This window comes from Oncorhynchus mykiss, chromosome 3, assembly GCF_013265735.2.
Source record: "Oncorhynchus mykiss isolate Arlee chromosome 3, USDA_OmykA_1.1, whole genome shotgun sequence".
Lineage (NCBI taxonomy): Eukaryota > Metazoa > Chordata > Actinopteri > Salmoniformes > Salmonidae > Oncorhynchus > Oncorhynchus mykiss.
In genome coordinates this window covers 66,936,240-66,952,031 of record NC_048567.1, presented here as the reverse complement: position 1 = coordinate 66,952,031, position 15,792 = coordinate 66,936,240, and the positions used below count along the sequence as shown (strand labels likewise).

The 15,792-nt window shown below is 44.1% G+C and overlaps 1 protein-coding gene across 1 annotated transcript in view; it reads right to left on the bottom strand.

The window, feature by feature from the left end:
* LOC110520435 (immunoglobulin superfamily member 3) overlaps positions 1 to 15,792 on the bottom strand; it is a 133,392-nt gene that overhangs the window by 45,478 nt on the left and 72,122 nt on the right. The window contains exon 3 of the mRNA XM_021597754.2: positions 9,110 to 9,529. Coding sequence (XP_021453429.1) covers positions 9,110 to 9,529 — 420 coding nt within the window. The remainder of the gene's footprint in view (positions 1 to 9,109; positions 9,530 to 15,792) is intronic.

Sequence of the window (15,792 nt, the reverse complement as noted above, 5' to 3'; positions counted from 1 at the left end):
CTCCGCCAACGCTGATGTCCTAGCTGTGTCTGAATCCTGGCTTAGGAAGACCACCAAAAATCCTGAAATTTTCATCCCCAATTTCAAAATTTTCCGACAAAATAGAACTGCCAAAGGGGGCGGAGTTGTGTTCTGTCATACTATCCAGGTCTGTGCCCAAACAATTTGAGCTTCTTCTTTAAAAAAAAAAAAGTATCTCACCGTTGCAGCTTGTTATAGACCCCCCTCAGACCACAGTTGTGCCCTGGACACCATATGTGAAATGATTGTCCCCTATCTTCAGAGTTCAAAATGTTAGGAGACCAAAACTGGGATATGCTTAACACCCTGGCAGTCCTACAATCTAAGCTAGATGCCCTCAATCTCACACAAATTATCAAGGAACCTACCAGGTACAACCCTAAAGCCGTAACCATGGGCACCCTCTTAGATATCATCCTGACCAACTTGTCCTCTAAATACACTTCTGCTGTCTTCAACCCGGATCTCAGCGATCACTGCCTCAATGCCTGCGTCCGTAATGGGTCCACGGTCAAACAACCACCCCTCATCACTGTCAAATGCTCACTAAAACACTTCAGCGAGCAGGCCTTTCTAATCAACCTGGCCCGGGTATCCTGGAAGGGTATTGACCTCATTCCGTCAGTAAAGGATGCCTGGATGCTCTTTAAAAGAGCTTTCTTCACCATCTTAAATAAGCATGCTCCATTCAAAAAGATTTAGAACTAAGAACAGATAAAGCCCTTGGTTCACCCCAGACTTGACTGCCCTTGACCAGCACAAAAATATCCTGTGGCGTTCTGCATTAGCATCGAATAGACCCTGCGATATGCAACTTTTCAGGGAAGTCAGGAACCAATATACACATTCAGTTAGGAAAGCTAAGGCTAGCATTTCAAACAAAAATGTGCATCCTGTAGGATAAACTCCAAAAAGTTCTGGGACACTGTAAAATCCATAGAGAATAAGAGCACCTCTTTGCAGCTACCCACTGCACTGAGACTAGGAAACACTGTCACCTCCGATAAATCTATGATAATCGATAATTTCAATAAGAATTTTTCTACGGCTGGCCATGCTTTCCACCTGGCTACCCCTACCCGGCCAACATTTCAGCACCCCAAGCAGCAACTTGCCCAAGCCCCCCCCCCTGCTTCTCCATCACCCAAAGCCAGACATCTGATGTTCTGAAAGAGCTTCAAAATCTGGATCCCTACAAATCAGCTGGGCTAGACAATCTGGACCCTCACTTTCTAAAATTATCCGCTGAAATTGTTGCAACCCCTATTACTAGCCTGTTCAACCTCTCTTTCATATCATCTGAGATCCCCAAAGATCGGAAAGCTGCCATCCCCCTCTTCAAAGGGGGAGACACTCTAGACCCAAACTGTTATAGACATATCTATACTGCCCTGCCTTTAGAAAATTTCAAAAGCCAAGTTAACAAACAGATCACCGACCATTTCGAATCCTACCGTACCTTCTCCACTATGCAATCTGGTTTCCGAGCTGGTCATGGGTGCACCTCAGCCATGCTCAAGGTCCTAAACGATATCATAACCGCCATCGATAAAAAACAGTACTGTGCAGCCGTCTTCATCGAACTGGCCAAGGCTTTTGACTCTGTCAATCACCGCATTCTTATCAGCAGACTCAATAGCCTTGGTTTCTCAAATGACTGTCTCACCTGGTTCACCAACTACTTCTCAGATCGAGATCAGTGTTTAAAATCAGAGGGCCTGTGGCTGGACATCTGGCAGTCTCTATGGGGGTGCCACAGGCTTCAATTTGCGGGTCGACTCTCTTCTCTGTCTTCTCGACACCATTCTGTATACATCCGGCACTTCATTGGTCAATGTGTTAACAAACCTCCAAACGAGCTTCAATGCCATACAACACTCCTTCCGTGGCCTCCAACTGCTTTTAAATGCTAGTAAAACTAAATGCATGCTCTTCAACCGATTGCTGCCTGCACCCGTCCGACCAGCACCATTACTCTGGACGGTTCTGACTTAGAATATGTGGACAACTAGGTGTCTGGTTAGACTCACATTAAGCATCTCCAATCCAAAATTAAATCTAGAATCGGCTTCCTATTTCGTAACAAAGCCTCCATCACTCATGCTGCCAAACATACCTAAAACTGACTATCCTACCGATCCTTGACTTCGGTGATGTCAGCTACAAAATAGCCTCCAACACTGTACTCAGCAAACTGGATGTAGTCTATCTGTTTCGTCACCAAAGCCCCATATACTACCCACCATTGTGACCTGTATGCTCTCGTTGGCTGGCCCTCGCTACATATTCGTCGCCAAACCCACTGGCTCCAGGTCATCTATAAATCTTTGCTCGGTAAAGCTACGCCTTATCTCAGCTCACTGGTCACCATAGCAACATCCACCCGTAGCATGCGCTCCAGCAGGTATATTTCACTGGTCATCCCCAAAGCCAACACTTACTTTGGCCACCTTGCCTTCCAGTTCTCTGTTGCCAATGACTGGAACCTAATTGCAAAAATCACTGAAGCTGGAGACTTATATCTCCCTCTCTAATTGTAAGCATCAACTGTCAGAGCAGCTTACCGGTCACTGTACCTGTACACATCCAATCTGTAAATAACACACCCAACTACCTCATCCCCATATTGTTATTTATCTTCTTTCTCTTTTGCACCCCAGTATCTCAACCTGCACATCATCATCTGCACATCTATCACTCCAGTGTTAATGCTAAATTGTAATTATTTTGCCTCTGTGGCCTATTTATTGCCTTACCTCTCTAATCTTACTACATTTGCACACACTGTACATATACTTTTTCTATTGTGTTATTGACTGTACGTTTGTTTATCCCATTATCGGGGCGGCAGGTAGCCTAGTGGTTAGAGTGTTGGACTAGTAACCGAAAGGTTGCAAGATTGAATCCCAGAGCTGACAAGGTAAAAATCTGTTTTTCTGCCTTGAACAAGGCAGTTAACCCACTGTTCATAGGCTGTCATTGAAAATAAGAATTTGTTTTTAACTGACTTGCCTTGTTAAATAAAGGTAAAATATAAAACAATGTGTAACTCTGTGTTGCTGTCTTTCTCGCACTGCTTTATCTTGGCCAGGTCGCAGTTGTAAATGACAATGTCAACTGGCCTACCTTGTTAAATAAAGGTGAAATAAAATAAATAAATAAAAATTAGGATTCTGTCCATGTCTGGCCTCTCCTCTTTGTTTGTGGGTGATTAGCCAGTGATGGGGCTGTCTCTGGATCCTCTTTCTCTCTCTCTTCAATACACACAGCTTAATGAAGGAGACACACATGCACACACACACGCAGGTGTACACACGCACACGCCTTGATCTACACCTTTTGTCACGTTACAACACTATCATCCATTATGGATTATAGGAGAGAGAGAGAGAAAAGAGAGAGAGAAGAGGGGGGTGTAAGAGGCAGAGCTCTTTGTGCCTCTCCTGGCTGACTTAACACTCTTCTGAGACACAGAGAGCCTTCATATCCAACATCCTCTGATCACCATTTGAGGCGGCATCAACCACCGGAGGTTCAGAGCGTTCACTGCTCACAGGAGGAAAACAAAAATGTTTCCATTGTTGCAAATGCTTAAGAATCTATTAATAATTCTACCGTCATTCTGCTAATAATCAGTCATCATATAGATCTGCTGGAATAGTGTTCCTGGAACTGTAGAAAGACACCATTGTTCTGTAGCGTACAGGGGCCCTGTATTTCATGTTGTGTGTTTCAGTGTGTGTGTGTAGCTAAGACTCTGCTCTTGTTCCCGGTCTGCTGGGTTGGAGAGGTCGACAGCTTATTATCAGATCATTATAACAAGAAGCTATCTCCACACATCTCCCTAGGGCTGTGACAGTAATTGGATAACCGTGACATTGACGGTTTTGGATGAAGACCATCATGAAAATAGAATTTCTTTAAAAAATGTTTGAACAACTTTATATTATTATAGAAATACTTTACCCACAGCGGGAGTGTTAACTATTGATTATATGGTATTGTTTTGATAATTTAGTCTGTCTATTAAACTGTATACATCTCCTCCTCTTTCCAACTATCTGTTGATGCGAAATCAGCAAATCCACAATATGCGTGAATAGGAGAGAGTCTGAAGGTCAAGTGGGGAGGTTGTGGGGTGAAAAGTGGGGACCAGGGGTACCTATAAATCCTATAGCCTACAGGGTGGCGGTGAATGGTGTTGGATTCTAGCTTGAAATACACTTATTCATGTTACCATACCAGAACTTATTGATTACTTTACATGTAAAATGAATGTATATATTGGGGTCAATGGAGGGGGGATAAGAACTAGGTGTATGGAAAGTTAATCAGTGGATCCTATGGAAGGAGGCAAAGAGCAACAGTCTGGTTTCAGCCACTGATAAGGTTGGACAGTCGTGGATTAGGGAGGAGTTAGGAATTTGGCCTGAGGTCAGGTCAGATGAAGTGAGGGGGAACAGTCTTGTCACACATTTATACTTGCATGCCCACAAAGTTTCTAGCAGGAGGCGGGGCCATGACTACACCAGTGAGTGAGAGGAACCAATGAAGTTCCTGACTAGCAACAGACATGTTGGCTATCTAGATGTGCAAGGAGGTGACTCCTCCTAGTAGGAGGGTATAAATATATGTGCTTGTGTAAACATGTCTTTGTCTTTTCACCCAGTGGTTGAATACCACACGGAACCACACTAATCTACAGATGGAAATGCACGAGGTGGCTAAAAACACACCTCCATCCTCTGCCAGCTTGCTACCGATGGCCCGGGTAGCTGTCTGAATCGGCGTGACCCCAACCAACCTCACTACTCAGTGGACCCTTATGATCACTTCGGCTAAGCAGGCCTCTCCTTAATGTCAATATGCCTTGTCCATTGCTGTTCTGGTTAGTGTTTATTGGCTTATTTCACTGTAGAGCCTCTAGCCCTGCTCATTATACCTTATCCAACCTTTCAGTTCTACCACCCACACATCCGATGACATCACCTGGTTTCAATGATGTTTCTAGAGACAATATCTCTCTCATCATCACTCAATGCCTAGGTTTACCTCCACTGTATTCACATCCTACCATACCTTTGTCTGTACATTATACCTTGAAGCTATTTTATCGCCCCCAGAAACCTGCTCCTTTTACTCTCTGTTCCAGACGTCCTAGACGACCAATTCTCATAGCTTTTAGCCGTACCCTTATCCTACTCCTCCGTTCCTCTGGTGATGTAGAGGTGAATCCAGGCCCTGCAGTGCCTAGCTCCACTCCTATTTCCCAGGCGCTCTCTTTTGATGACTTCTGTTACTGTAATAGCCTTGGTTTTATGCATGTTAACATTAGAAGCCTCCTCCCTAAGTTTGTTTTATTCACTGCTTTAGCACACTCTGCCAACCCGGCTGTCCAAGCTGTGTCTGAATCCTGGCGTAGGAAGAACACCAAAAACTCTGAAATCTTCATCCCTAACTACAACATTTTCTGACAAGATAGAACGACCAAAGGGGGCGGTGTTGCAATCTACTGCAGAGATAGCCTGCAGAGTTCTGTCCTACTATCCAGGTCTGTAACCAAACAATTTGAACTTCTACTTTTAAAAATCCACCGCTCTAAAAACAAGTCTCTCACCGTTGCCGCCTGCTATAGACCACCCTCTGCCCCCAGCTGTGCTCTGGATACCATATGTGAACTGATTGCCCCCCATTTCTCTTCAGAGCTTGTGCTGCTTGGTGCCCTAAACTGGGACATGCTTAACACCCCAGCCATCTTACAATCTAAGCTTGATGCCCTCAATCTCACACAAATTATCAAGGAACCTACCAGGTACCACCCCAAAGCCGTAAACACGGGCACCCTCATAGATATCATCCTAACCAACTTGCCCTCTAAATACACCTCTGCTGTTTTCAACCAAGATCTCAGCGATCACTGCCTCATTGTCTGCATCCGCAATGGGTCAGCGGTCAAACGACCTCCACTCATCACTGTCAAACGCTCCCTGAAACACTTCAGCGAGCAGGCCTGTCTAATCGACCTGGCCCGTGTATCCTGGAAGGATATTGACCTCAACCAGGCATCCTCTACTGATGGAATATATTTTTTAAATGCCTTCCTCACCATCTTAAATAAACATGCCCCATTCAAGAAATTTAGAACCAGGAACAGATATAGCCCTTGGTTCTCTCCAGACCTGACTGCCCTTAACCAACACAAAAACACCCTATGGCATTCTGCATTAGCATTAAACATCCCCCGTGATATGCAACTTTTCAGGGAAGTTAAAAACCAATATACACAGGCAGTTAGAAAAGCCAAGGCTAGCTTTTTCAAGCAGAAATTTGCTTCCTGCAACACAAATTCAAAAAAGTTCTGGGACACTGTAAAGTCCATGGACAATAAGAACACTCTGTCACCACCGATACATCCACTATAATTGAGAATTTCAATAAGCATTTTTCTACGGCTGGCCATGCTTTCCATCTGGCTACCCCTACCCCGGTCAACAGCACTGCACCCCCCACAGCAACTCGACCAAGCCTTCCCCATTTCTCCTTCTCCCAAGTCCAGTCAGCTGATGTTCTGAAACAGCTGCAAATTCTGGACCCCTACAAATCAGCCGGGCTAGACAATCTGGACCCTTTCTTTCTAAAACTATCTGCCGAAATTGTTGCATCCCCTATTACTAGCCTGTTCAACCTCTCTTTCGTGTCGTCTGAGATTCCGAAAGATTGGAAAGCTGCCGCGGTCATCCCCCTCTTCAAAGCGGGTGACACTCTAGAACCAAACTGCTACAGACCTAAATCTATCCTACCCTGTCTTTCTAAGGTTTTCGAAAGCCAAGTTAACAAACAGATTACCGACCATTTTAAATCCCACCGTACCTTCTCTGCTATGCAATCTGGTGTCAGAGCTGGTCATGCATGCACCTCAGCCATGCTCAAGGTCCTAAACAACATCATAACCGCCATCAATAAGAGACATTACTGTGCAGCCGTATTCATCGACTTGGCCAAGGCTTTCGACTCTGTCAATCACCACATCCTCATCGGCAGACTCAATAGCCTTGGTTTCTCAAATAATTGCCTCGCCTGGTTCACCAACTACTTCTCTGATAGAGTTCAGTGTGTCAAATCGGAGGGCCTGTTGTCCGGGCCTCTGGCAGTCTCTATGTGGGTGCCACAAGCTTCAATTGTTGGGCCGACTCTCTTCTCTGTATTCTTCAATGATGTCGCTCTTGCTGCTGGTGAGTCTCTGATCCACCTCTACGCAGACGACACCATTCTGTATACTTCTGGCCCTTCTTTGGACACTGTGTTAACAACCTTCCAGATGAGCTTCAATGCCATACAGCTCTCCTTCCGTGGCCTCCAACTGCTCTTAAATACAAGTAAAACTAAATGCATGCTTTTCAACCGATCACTGCCTGCACCTGCCCGCCCGTCCAGCATCACTAATCTGGACGGTTCTGACTTAGAATATATGGACAACTACAAATACCTAGGTGTCTGGTTAGACTGTAAACTCTCCTTCCAGACTCACATCAAACATTTCTAATCCAAAGTTAAATCCAGAATTGGCTTCCTATTTCAAAACAAAGCATCCTTCACTCATGCTGCCAAACATACCCTCGTAAAACTGACCATCCTACCGATCCTCGACTTCGGCAAAGTCATCTACAAAATCGCTTTCAATACCCTACTCAATAAATTGGATGCAGTCTATCACAGTGCCACCCGTTTTGTCACCAAAGCCCCATATACTACCCACCACTGCGACCTGTAGTACGCTCTCGTTGGCTGGCCCTCGCTTCATACTCTTCGCCAAACCCACTGGCTCCAGGTCATCTACAAGACCCTGCTAGGTAAAGTCCCCCCTTATCTCAGCTCGCTGTTCACCATAGCAGCACTCACCTGTAGCATGCACTCCAGCAGGTATATCTCTCTGGTAACCCCCAAGGCTAAATCCTCCTTTGGCCGCCTCTCCTTCCAGTTCTCTGCTGCCAATGACTGGAACGAACTACAAAAATCTCTGAAGCTGGAAACACTTATCTCCCTCACTGGCTTTGGATGCCAGCTGTCAGAGCAGCTCACAGATTACTGCACCTCTACATAGCCCATCTATAATTTAGCCCAAACAACTACCTCTTCCCTTACTGTGTTTGTTTGTTTGTTTTCCTCCTTTGCACCCCATTATTTCTATTTCTACTTTGCACATTCTTCCACTCCACTGACCTTTTTCGATGTTACTGTAGATTGGAGTAGTGAGGTGAAGAAGATGGCTCTCATAGCATCAAAAGAAAACGTAGCATCACTTATTGAGGCAATTTTCGATTTCAAACCTAACGACAATGGAGAACCAGATGACTTGGACCAGTCTGCTTGCATAATATGCGCAAAAACTATAAGAGATCTACTAAGACTTCCAGCACCACAAAAGGGACACTGATAAACGGGACACTGACAAATGGGACACTGATAAATACCTGGCCGAAGCCCTGCGTTCGGGATTGCTTGACTGGGCCTTTGACAAAAATAAAGTGTCCTGTATCACCACAGACAAAGGGGTCAACATTGTGGCTGAAGTGAGGCAACTAAACTGGCCTTAGCTAAATTGCTTTGGCCACAATCTTCATCACTTAAAAACAATTCTGCTAATCTCTCCAGTCATATAAAGTGTAGAAGAATTGCATGAACTGTTTTTAAAAAAGGCCATATTTTTCCTGTGCAAAGAAAAGAGAAGAAACATATTTGATAAAGCCTAGTCAAGGCCAATACTCTACCACGCGCTGCATTGAAAAGTATTTTTTGCAAATAGTGATTGAGTTATATTAACCTAAATTATGACTATCCAATTTACTAATGACATTAGGAATAGTAATCTGTCTTACATAAGTCTGCAAATGTGATGATGCATCAATGCTTTATATTTTTGACGGTGAAAATGTGCTTCCCCAAACTTGAGACTCACACGCTTATGAGCAAGACAATTAGGTCTAAATGTGCTAATGTTGTTCCTTTGCTTAGTGGGAGATAGTGATCTTCACTCAAAAAGAGTCTGTGTGTGTGTCACACCTCCACACTCCCATCTCCCCCTACTCACCAATGGGCTGTATCCGTAGCTGGGTCTTATCAGCCTGCTTGCGGGTCATGGTGAACCAGCTGCGGTCGGGGTCCTGGATCCACTCTGCAGCCTGGCAGTAGAGCAGGCCCTGGTCAGCAGGCTGCAGCCGGTGGATGGTCAGCCTGTAGGACGTAGGGCTGGTCTTATCCAGTCTCAGGTCTCCTGCAGTCATCCTCTGTTTGTAAGGCGCACCGGCCCGGAGGACAAAGTCTCGGGACAGAGTGAGGATCTCCTGGGGCGACATGGTAGCGTCCTCAGGGGAACGCAGGTACCAACCCACAGACAGGTGTGTGTGCTGCTCTGTCGCCCGGGAAACCTCACAGGTGAGCTGGAGCGTGTCACCCTCCACCTGGGAGAGGGTCTGTGGCGGCGCAGTGACAGCGAGGGAGTCGGGGATGACTGCAGGAGGAGAGGAGGAAGAAGAGAGAAGAAATGAGTATCACATCAGTGGTTCTATGGCATATGATGACTCACAGGTGGAGCACATAGTTTGGTAGGAGGATGGATCAGAGTTGTGGCTTTCATTCCCATATGTCAACTTTAAGTGGCTTTATATGAAAGCATCTGCTATATGACCTTATTGTTATATTTCTATTACATCAGTTGACACCTGCCCCAGGTGTATAGCATAACCCTCTCAGACATACAGAGCACGCACGCACACACCACACACACAGTGTTCAACCAGCCAGGGCACGTTCTCCTAAATGACAGCCTAACACTGGAACCTCAAACAGAGCATTTCCCTGCAGATCACACACTCAAAATATACAGACAATGCATTTGGAATGAGAACACATTTCAGAATGAGCTACTATGTATAGCTGACAACAGAAGCAAACAAACTCTTCCGGTTAAAAACAGAGAGGAAAAGCGGGAGAAGTGGTAAAAACCCTCTATACAGAGACGGGGCTCGGTGGGCGGCAGGATTATTCTGGGATGGAAGATGATGACATGTCCCAGCAGCAGTCCAGAGGATGTGTGTGTGTTTCTCTGAATTGCCTTGTGAAGCCTAACACTGTAATATCGTATTTTATAACTTAGCTAGGCATGTTGGCAATAGAACAAGCTTTTAAATTATGCCCAACTGACCCAGATTACAATTTTTTATGGGCCGTTTTTGGATCGTGTAAACAACAGTAATTGTGTGATGGCGGTGATGCAGGGTTGCGTTCCAAACAAACAAATCTACAAGTGTGTTTGCACTAGTTCCTCAATGGCACAGCTAGGAGAGCTTAAAACAGCACCTTATAGTTGCATTGAAATGACTTAGGAACTGTGCACACTTTGGAGAGGTGTGTGGCCACTTGGAGACGCCAGTTAGTCCTCTTACTTGATCTGCCTTGTGTTGCACCTACCCCACATTCTCCAGGAATATTCTTATCATGTTAGTGAATGTATCCAGAGTATTTTCAGACTGCGTTATCAACAAATGTGGCAAAAAATTGTAAACGGTCAATACATCCTGTCTGAATGTCTGTCAGTTGGATTCATATCCTGTTCAGGTTCTATTATCTCAGTGGGAAAAGGCTCATCTAACCGGTTAGGGGCAGTGGGGACTGTGATGTGGTTTAGATCTAATGACAGAGACCACAGCGAAGACACACACACACACAGCCCTAGATTGTGTAAAGACATCAGTGTGTAAGACACAATGGGTAGCAGCAGCAGTCATCCTTTTAGCTGGCCTGGACAAATGAATGGAGGATTGAGTAGGCTTTCCAGTAATACAGTGTGGTATTGTTAAGCCCTGGTTAAGATGCTTGGCCATTCAAGGTCTTTGTCAAGATGTATGGTATTGTCAAGCCCTGGTTAAGATGCTTGGCCATTCAAGGTCTTTGTCAAGATGTATGGTATTGTTAAGCCCTGGTTAAGATGCTTGGCCATTCAAGGTCTTTGTCAAGATGTATGGTATTGTCAAGCCCTGGTTAAGATGCTTGGCCATTCAAGGTCTTTGTCAAGATGTATGGTATTGTTAAGCCCTGGTTAAGATGCTTGGCCATTCAAGGTCTTTGTCAAGATGTATGGTATTGTCAAGCCCTGGTTAAGATGCTTGGCCATTCAAGGTCTTTGTCAAGATGTATGGTATTGTTAAGCCCTGGTTAAGATGCTTGGCCATTCAAGGTCTTTGTCAAGATGTATGGTATTGTCAAGCCCTGGTTAAGATGCTTGGCCATTCAAGGTCTTTGTCAAGATGTATGGTATTGTTAAGCCCTGGTTAAGATGCTTGGCCATTCAAGGTCTTTGTCAAGATGTATGGTATTGTCAAGCCCTGGTTAAGATGCTTGGCCATTCAAGGTCTTTGTCAAGATGTATGGTATTGTTAAGCCCTGGTTAAGATGCTTGGCCATTCAAGGTCTTTGTCAAGATGTATGGTGTTGTCAAGCCCTGGTTAAGATGCTTGGCCATTCAAGGTCTTTGTCAAGATGTATGGTATTGTTAAGCCCTGGTTAAGATGCTTGGCCATTCAAGGTCTTTGTCAAGATGTATGGTATTGTTAAGCCCTGGTTAAGATGCTTGGCCATTCAAGGTCTTTGTCAAGATGTATGGTATTGTTAAGCCCTGGTTAAGATGCTTGGCCATTCAAGGTCTTTGTCAAGATGTATGGTATTGTTAAGCCCCGGTTAAGATGCTTGGCCATTCAAGGTCTTTGTCAAGATGTATGGTATTGGAGTGTATAGTGCACCAGGTGCATGGTATTGAAGTGGTTTGTAGATTTTAAACATTGTAATTGTTGAGATGTCACATGGGCTAGTTTCAAGCCTGGTGGTATCCATATATCCTGAAGTTATCCTGGTATGACTGAGCACAGATGCTAAAAACAGCTTGATCCCAATCTCTTTCGCTTTGTACGTGTGCGTGCGCGGGCGTGTGTGTGTATGTGTGTGTAGATTGAGATTCAGAGAGATATCAGGAACAACAGAGACAGCCACCACTAATGAAATGAGAGAACAAAGAGATCAGAGAAAAGACATACAAGAGGAGGAGGATCTGTGTTCAACATCAGGTTACTGCAGTTTATCAAGGCACTGGGAAGAATGACAACATGAGAGAGAGATGGATGAAAGACCACAGGAAATACAGGAATTTGTTTGATTTCTATCCCACTGAAATTGTGGCTATGTAACTCCGGAAATGGAATGCAATATTTAGCATACCCGTATCGAGATTTGGGTTGTATTGAACTGAAATTACTTTGAATTGAACTGAAATTGGTTCAAATTGATCTGAATTAACAATAAATGAGTTACAGTATAAAAGAAATAGAGCCCACACACTCAAAATCTCCACCACTGGTTATACAGTCATAACATAGTATATGCACGCCGTGTACAAAACATGAAGAACATGACAGACTGACCAGGTGAAAGCTATGATCCCTTATTGATGTCACTTGTTAAATCCATTTCTATCAGTGTAGATGGAGGGGAGGAGACAGGTTAAAGAAGGATTTTTAATTAAGCTTTGAGACAATTGAGACGTGAATTGTGTGTGTGCAATTGAGAGGTTGAATGTGCAAGACTAAATATTTAAGTGACTTTGAATGGGGTATGGTATTGTTTGTGTCAAGAACTGCAACGCTGCTGGGTTTTCACTCTCAACAGTTTCCTGTGTGTTTCAAGAATGGTCCACCACCCAAAGAGCATCTATCCAACTTGTCACAACTGTGGAAAGCATTGGAATGCTTTCGACACCTTGTGGAGTCCATGCCCCAACGAATTGAGGCTGTTCTGAGGGCAAAAGTGGGGTGCAACTCAATATTAGCTTTTTATACACTGTTTTTGTGTTGCCCTTTTCAACTTAAATATGTATAGACTGCCTTAATTGGCGCTTGTTTTATGTCTATCAATATGGGTGTGGTACACTCCTGGTGAAACGACCTGACAAACATCCCTGCAGGATGAAAACGCTGGTTGTTTATTCATTAAAACTGTGTGGTGGAGCTTATGACTGTGTGGGCTCTATTTCTTTTACACCAACTTTTTCACCCCACTAAAGGATGTGTGTTTGATCACACTTTACTATTAAATGAGTTATAGGCAATCCCTGTCACTAAGGGGAAAGTCTCTTATGACAAGTCTCTGAGTCTGAACGATGAAGGCTTGATATGGGAGTCTCCAAATCATGTCTGTGATACAGAGCGTTCAGACAGAATCTGAAATGCCCTATGTAGGGAGAGAAGGTTCAAAGGCATGACGGAGGACTCATTTGGTGAGTAAAAAGCCTAGTAGAGATCACCTCTCATACACGGAGAGACCACACTACTAGCCTAATCAATACGAGGGCGGGGAAAAAGGGAGGAAGAGAGATTTCTAACACAGGAGACAGGAGTGGTAAAAAGAGAGAGGGAAAAAGAAGAGAGAGCCTACTCATTCCACAACAACCCTCCTATGCTACAGCCTCCTGTTGCCATAGCAACCCACCCACTCTACACTACCAAGGTCACCCCTAAAACAGCCTACACCTCCCGTATATCTCTCACCTGATCCCCCTCTCCCTGTCCCCCTCCCCCCAGAACCACCCAAACAGTCTGAATAACTGCAAAACAGAAACTTGCTTCGCTTCTCTACATCCCCTGGGTTGGCACATGTCCACAAAACAGCTGGGATGGCATGACACAGACAAAAACATATCCCCACCTACGCTACTGTCCCCAAGGCCAATCAAATCCAGTCTGGAATGCATTTAAACAATCAGACATGACACACTGGGGTCATGGTGTGAGGGTCCGATTAGGGCTGTACGAAACAGAACAAACTCTTTGGTCCTTTACAAACCTGCTGTATGTAAAATATTGTGTGCTATAGCTTGGAAAATAACTAAATGTGACTCTGGATGGCAACATAATGATGTTTGTTTCCAACATTAGGGCTGTTTGCCTAAAGAAATTAAATCTACTTTGTGTTTTGCAAAACGCTAGTTAGTTGGTCCATCTGAGTAAAACGAAATGTATGCACTTCAACCGATTGTTGCCCGCAACCGCCCTGCCCGACTAGCATCTCTACTCTGGACGGTTATGACTTAGAATATGTGGACAACTACAAATACCTAGGTGCCTGGTTAGACTGTAAACTCTCCATCCAGACTCACATTAAGCATCTCCAATCGGCTTCCTACTTCGCAACAAAGCATCCTTCACTTGTGCTGCCAAACTTACCCTAGTAAAACTGACTATCCTACCGATCCTTGACTTCGGTGATGTCATTTACAAAATAGCCTCCAACACTCTACTCAGCAAATTGGATGTCGTCTGTCACAGTGCCATCCTTTTTGTCATCAAAGCCCCATTTACTACCTGCCATTGCGACCTGTATGCTCTCGTTGGCTGGCCCTTGCTACATATTCACCACCAAACCCACTGGCTCCAGGTCCTCAATAAGTCTTTGCTAGATAAAGCCACACCTTATCTCAGCTTAGTGGTCACCATAGCAACACCCACCCGTAGCACGCGCTCCAGCATGTACATTTCACTGGTCATCCCTCTTTGGCAGCCTTTCCTTCCAGTTCTCTGCTGCTAATGACTGTAACAAATTGCAAAAACCACTAAAGCTGGAGACTTATATCTCCCTCTCTAACTTTTAGCATCAGCTGTCAGAGTAGTGTACCTGTCCACAGCCCATCTGTAAATAGCCCACCCAACTACCTCAACCCCATATTGTTATTTATTTTTTGCTCTTTTGCACCCCAGTATCTCTACTTGCACATCATCATCTGCACATCTATCACTCCAGTGTTAATGCTACATTTTTATTATTTTGTCTCTATGGCCTATTTATTGCCTTACCTCCCTAATCTTACTACATTTGCACACATTGTACACATATTTTTCTATTGTGTTATTGACTGTGCATTTGTTTATCCCATATGTAACTCAGTGTTGTTGTTTTTGTCGCACTGCTTTGCTTTATCTTGGCCAGGTTGCAGTTGTAAATGAGAAGTTGTTCTCAACTAGCCTACCTGGTTGAATAAAGGTGAAATATATTTAAAAAAATAAGCCGCCTCAAATGCCGTTTCAGAGAATATGGCAGTATGTCCAAGCGGCCTCACAACCGCAGACCACGTTGTAACGCTCGTTGGAAGAAGTGGACCAAGGTGCAGCGTGGTACGTGTTCATAATTCTTTATTTAATCCGAACACCAAACAAAGAACAACGAACATCATGTTCTGAAGGCTACACAGTGCTAACAAAAAACAACATCCCACAACCTAAGGTGGCAAAACAGGCTGGCTAAGTATGATTCCCAATCAGAGACAACGATAGACAGTTGTCCCTGATTGAGAACCATACCCGGACAAAACATAGAAGGACAAAACATAGAAATAAAGAACATAGAATGCCCACCCAAATCACACCCTGACCAAACCAAATAGAGACATAAAAAGGCTCTCTAAGGTCAGTTTTAGAACACCTACTTATTCAAGGGTTTTTCTTTATTTTTACTATTTTCTACAATGTAGAATAATAGTGAAGACATCAAAACTATGAAATAACACATGGAATCATGTAGTAACCAAAAAAAGTGTTAAACAAATCAAATATATGTTACATTTGAGATTCATTAAATAGCCACCCTTTACAATGATGACAGATTTGCACACAGCTTCACCTGGAATGTTTTTCTAACAGTCTTGAAGCAGTTCCCACATATGCTCAGCACTTG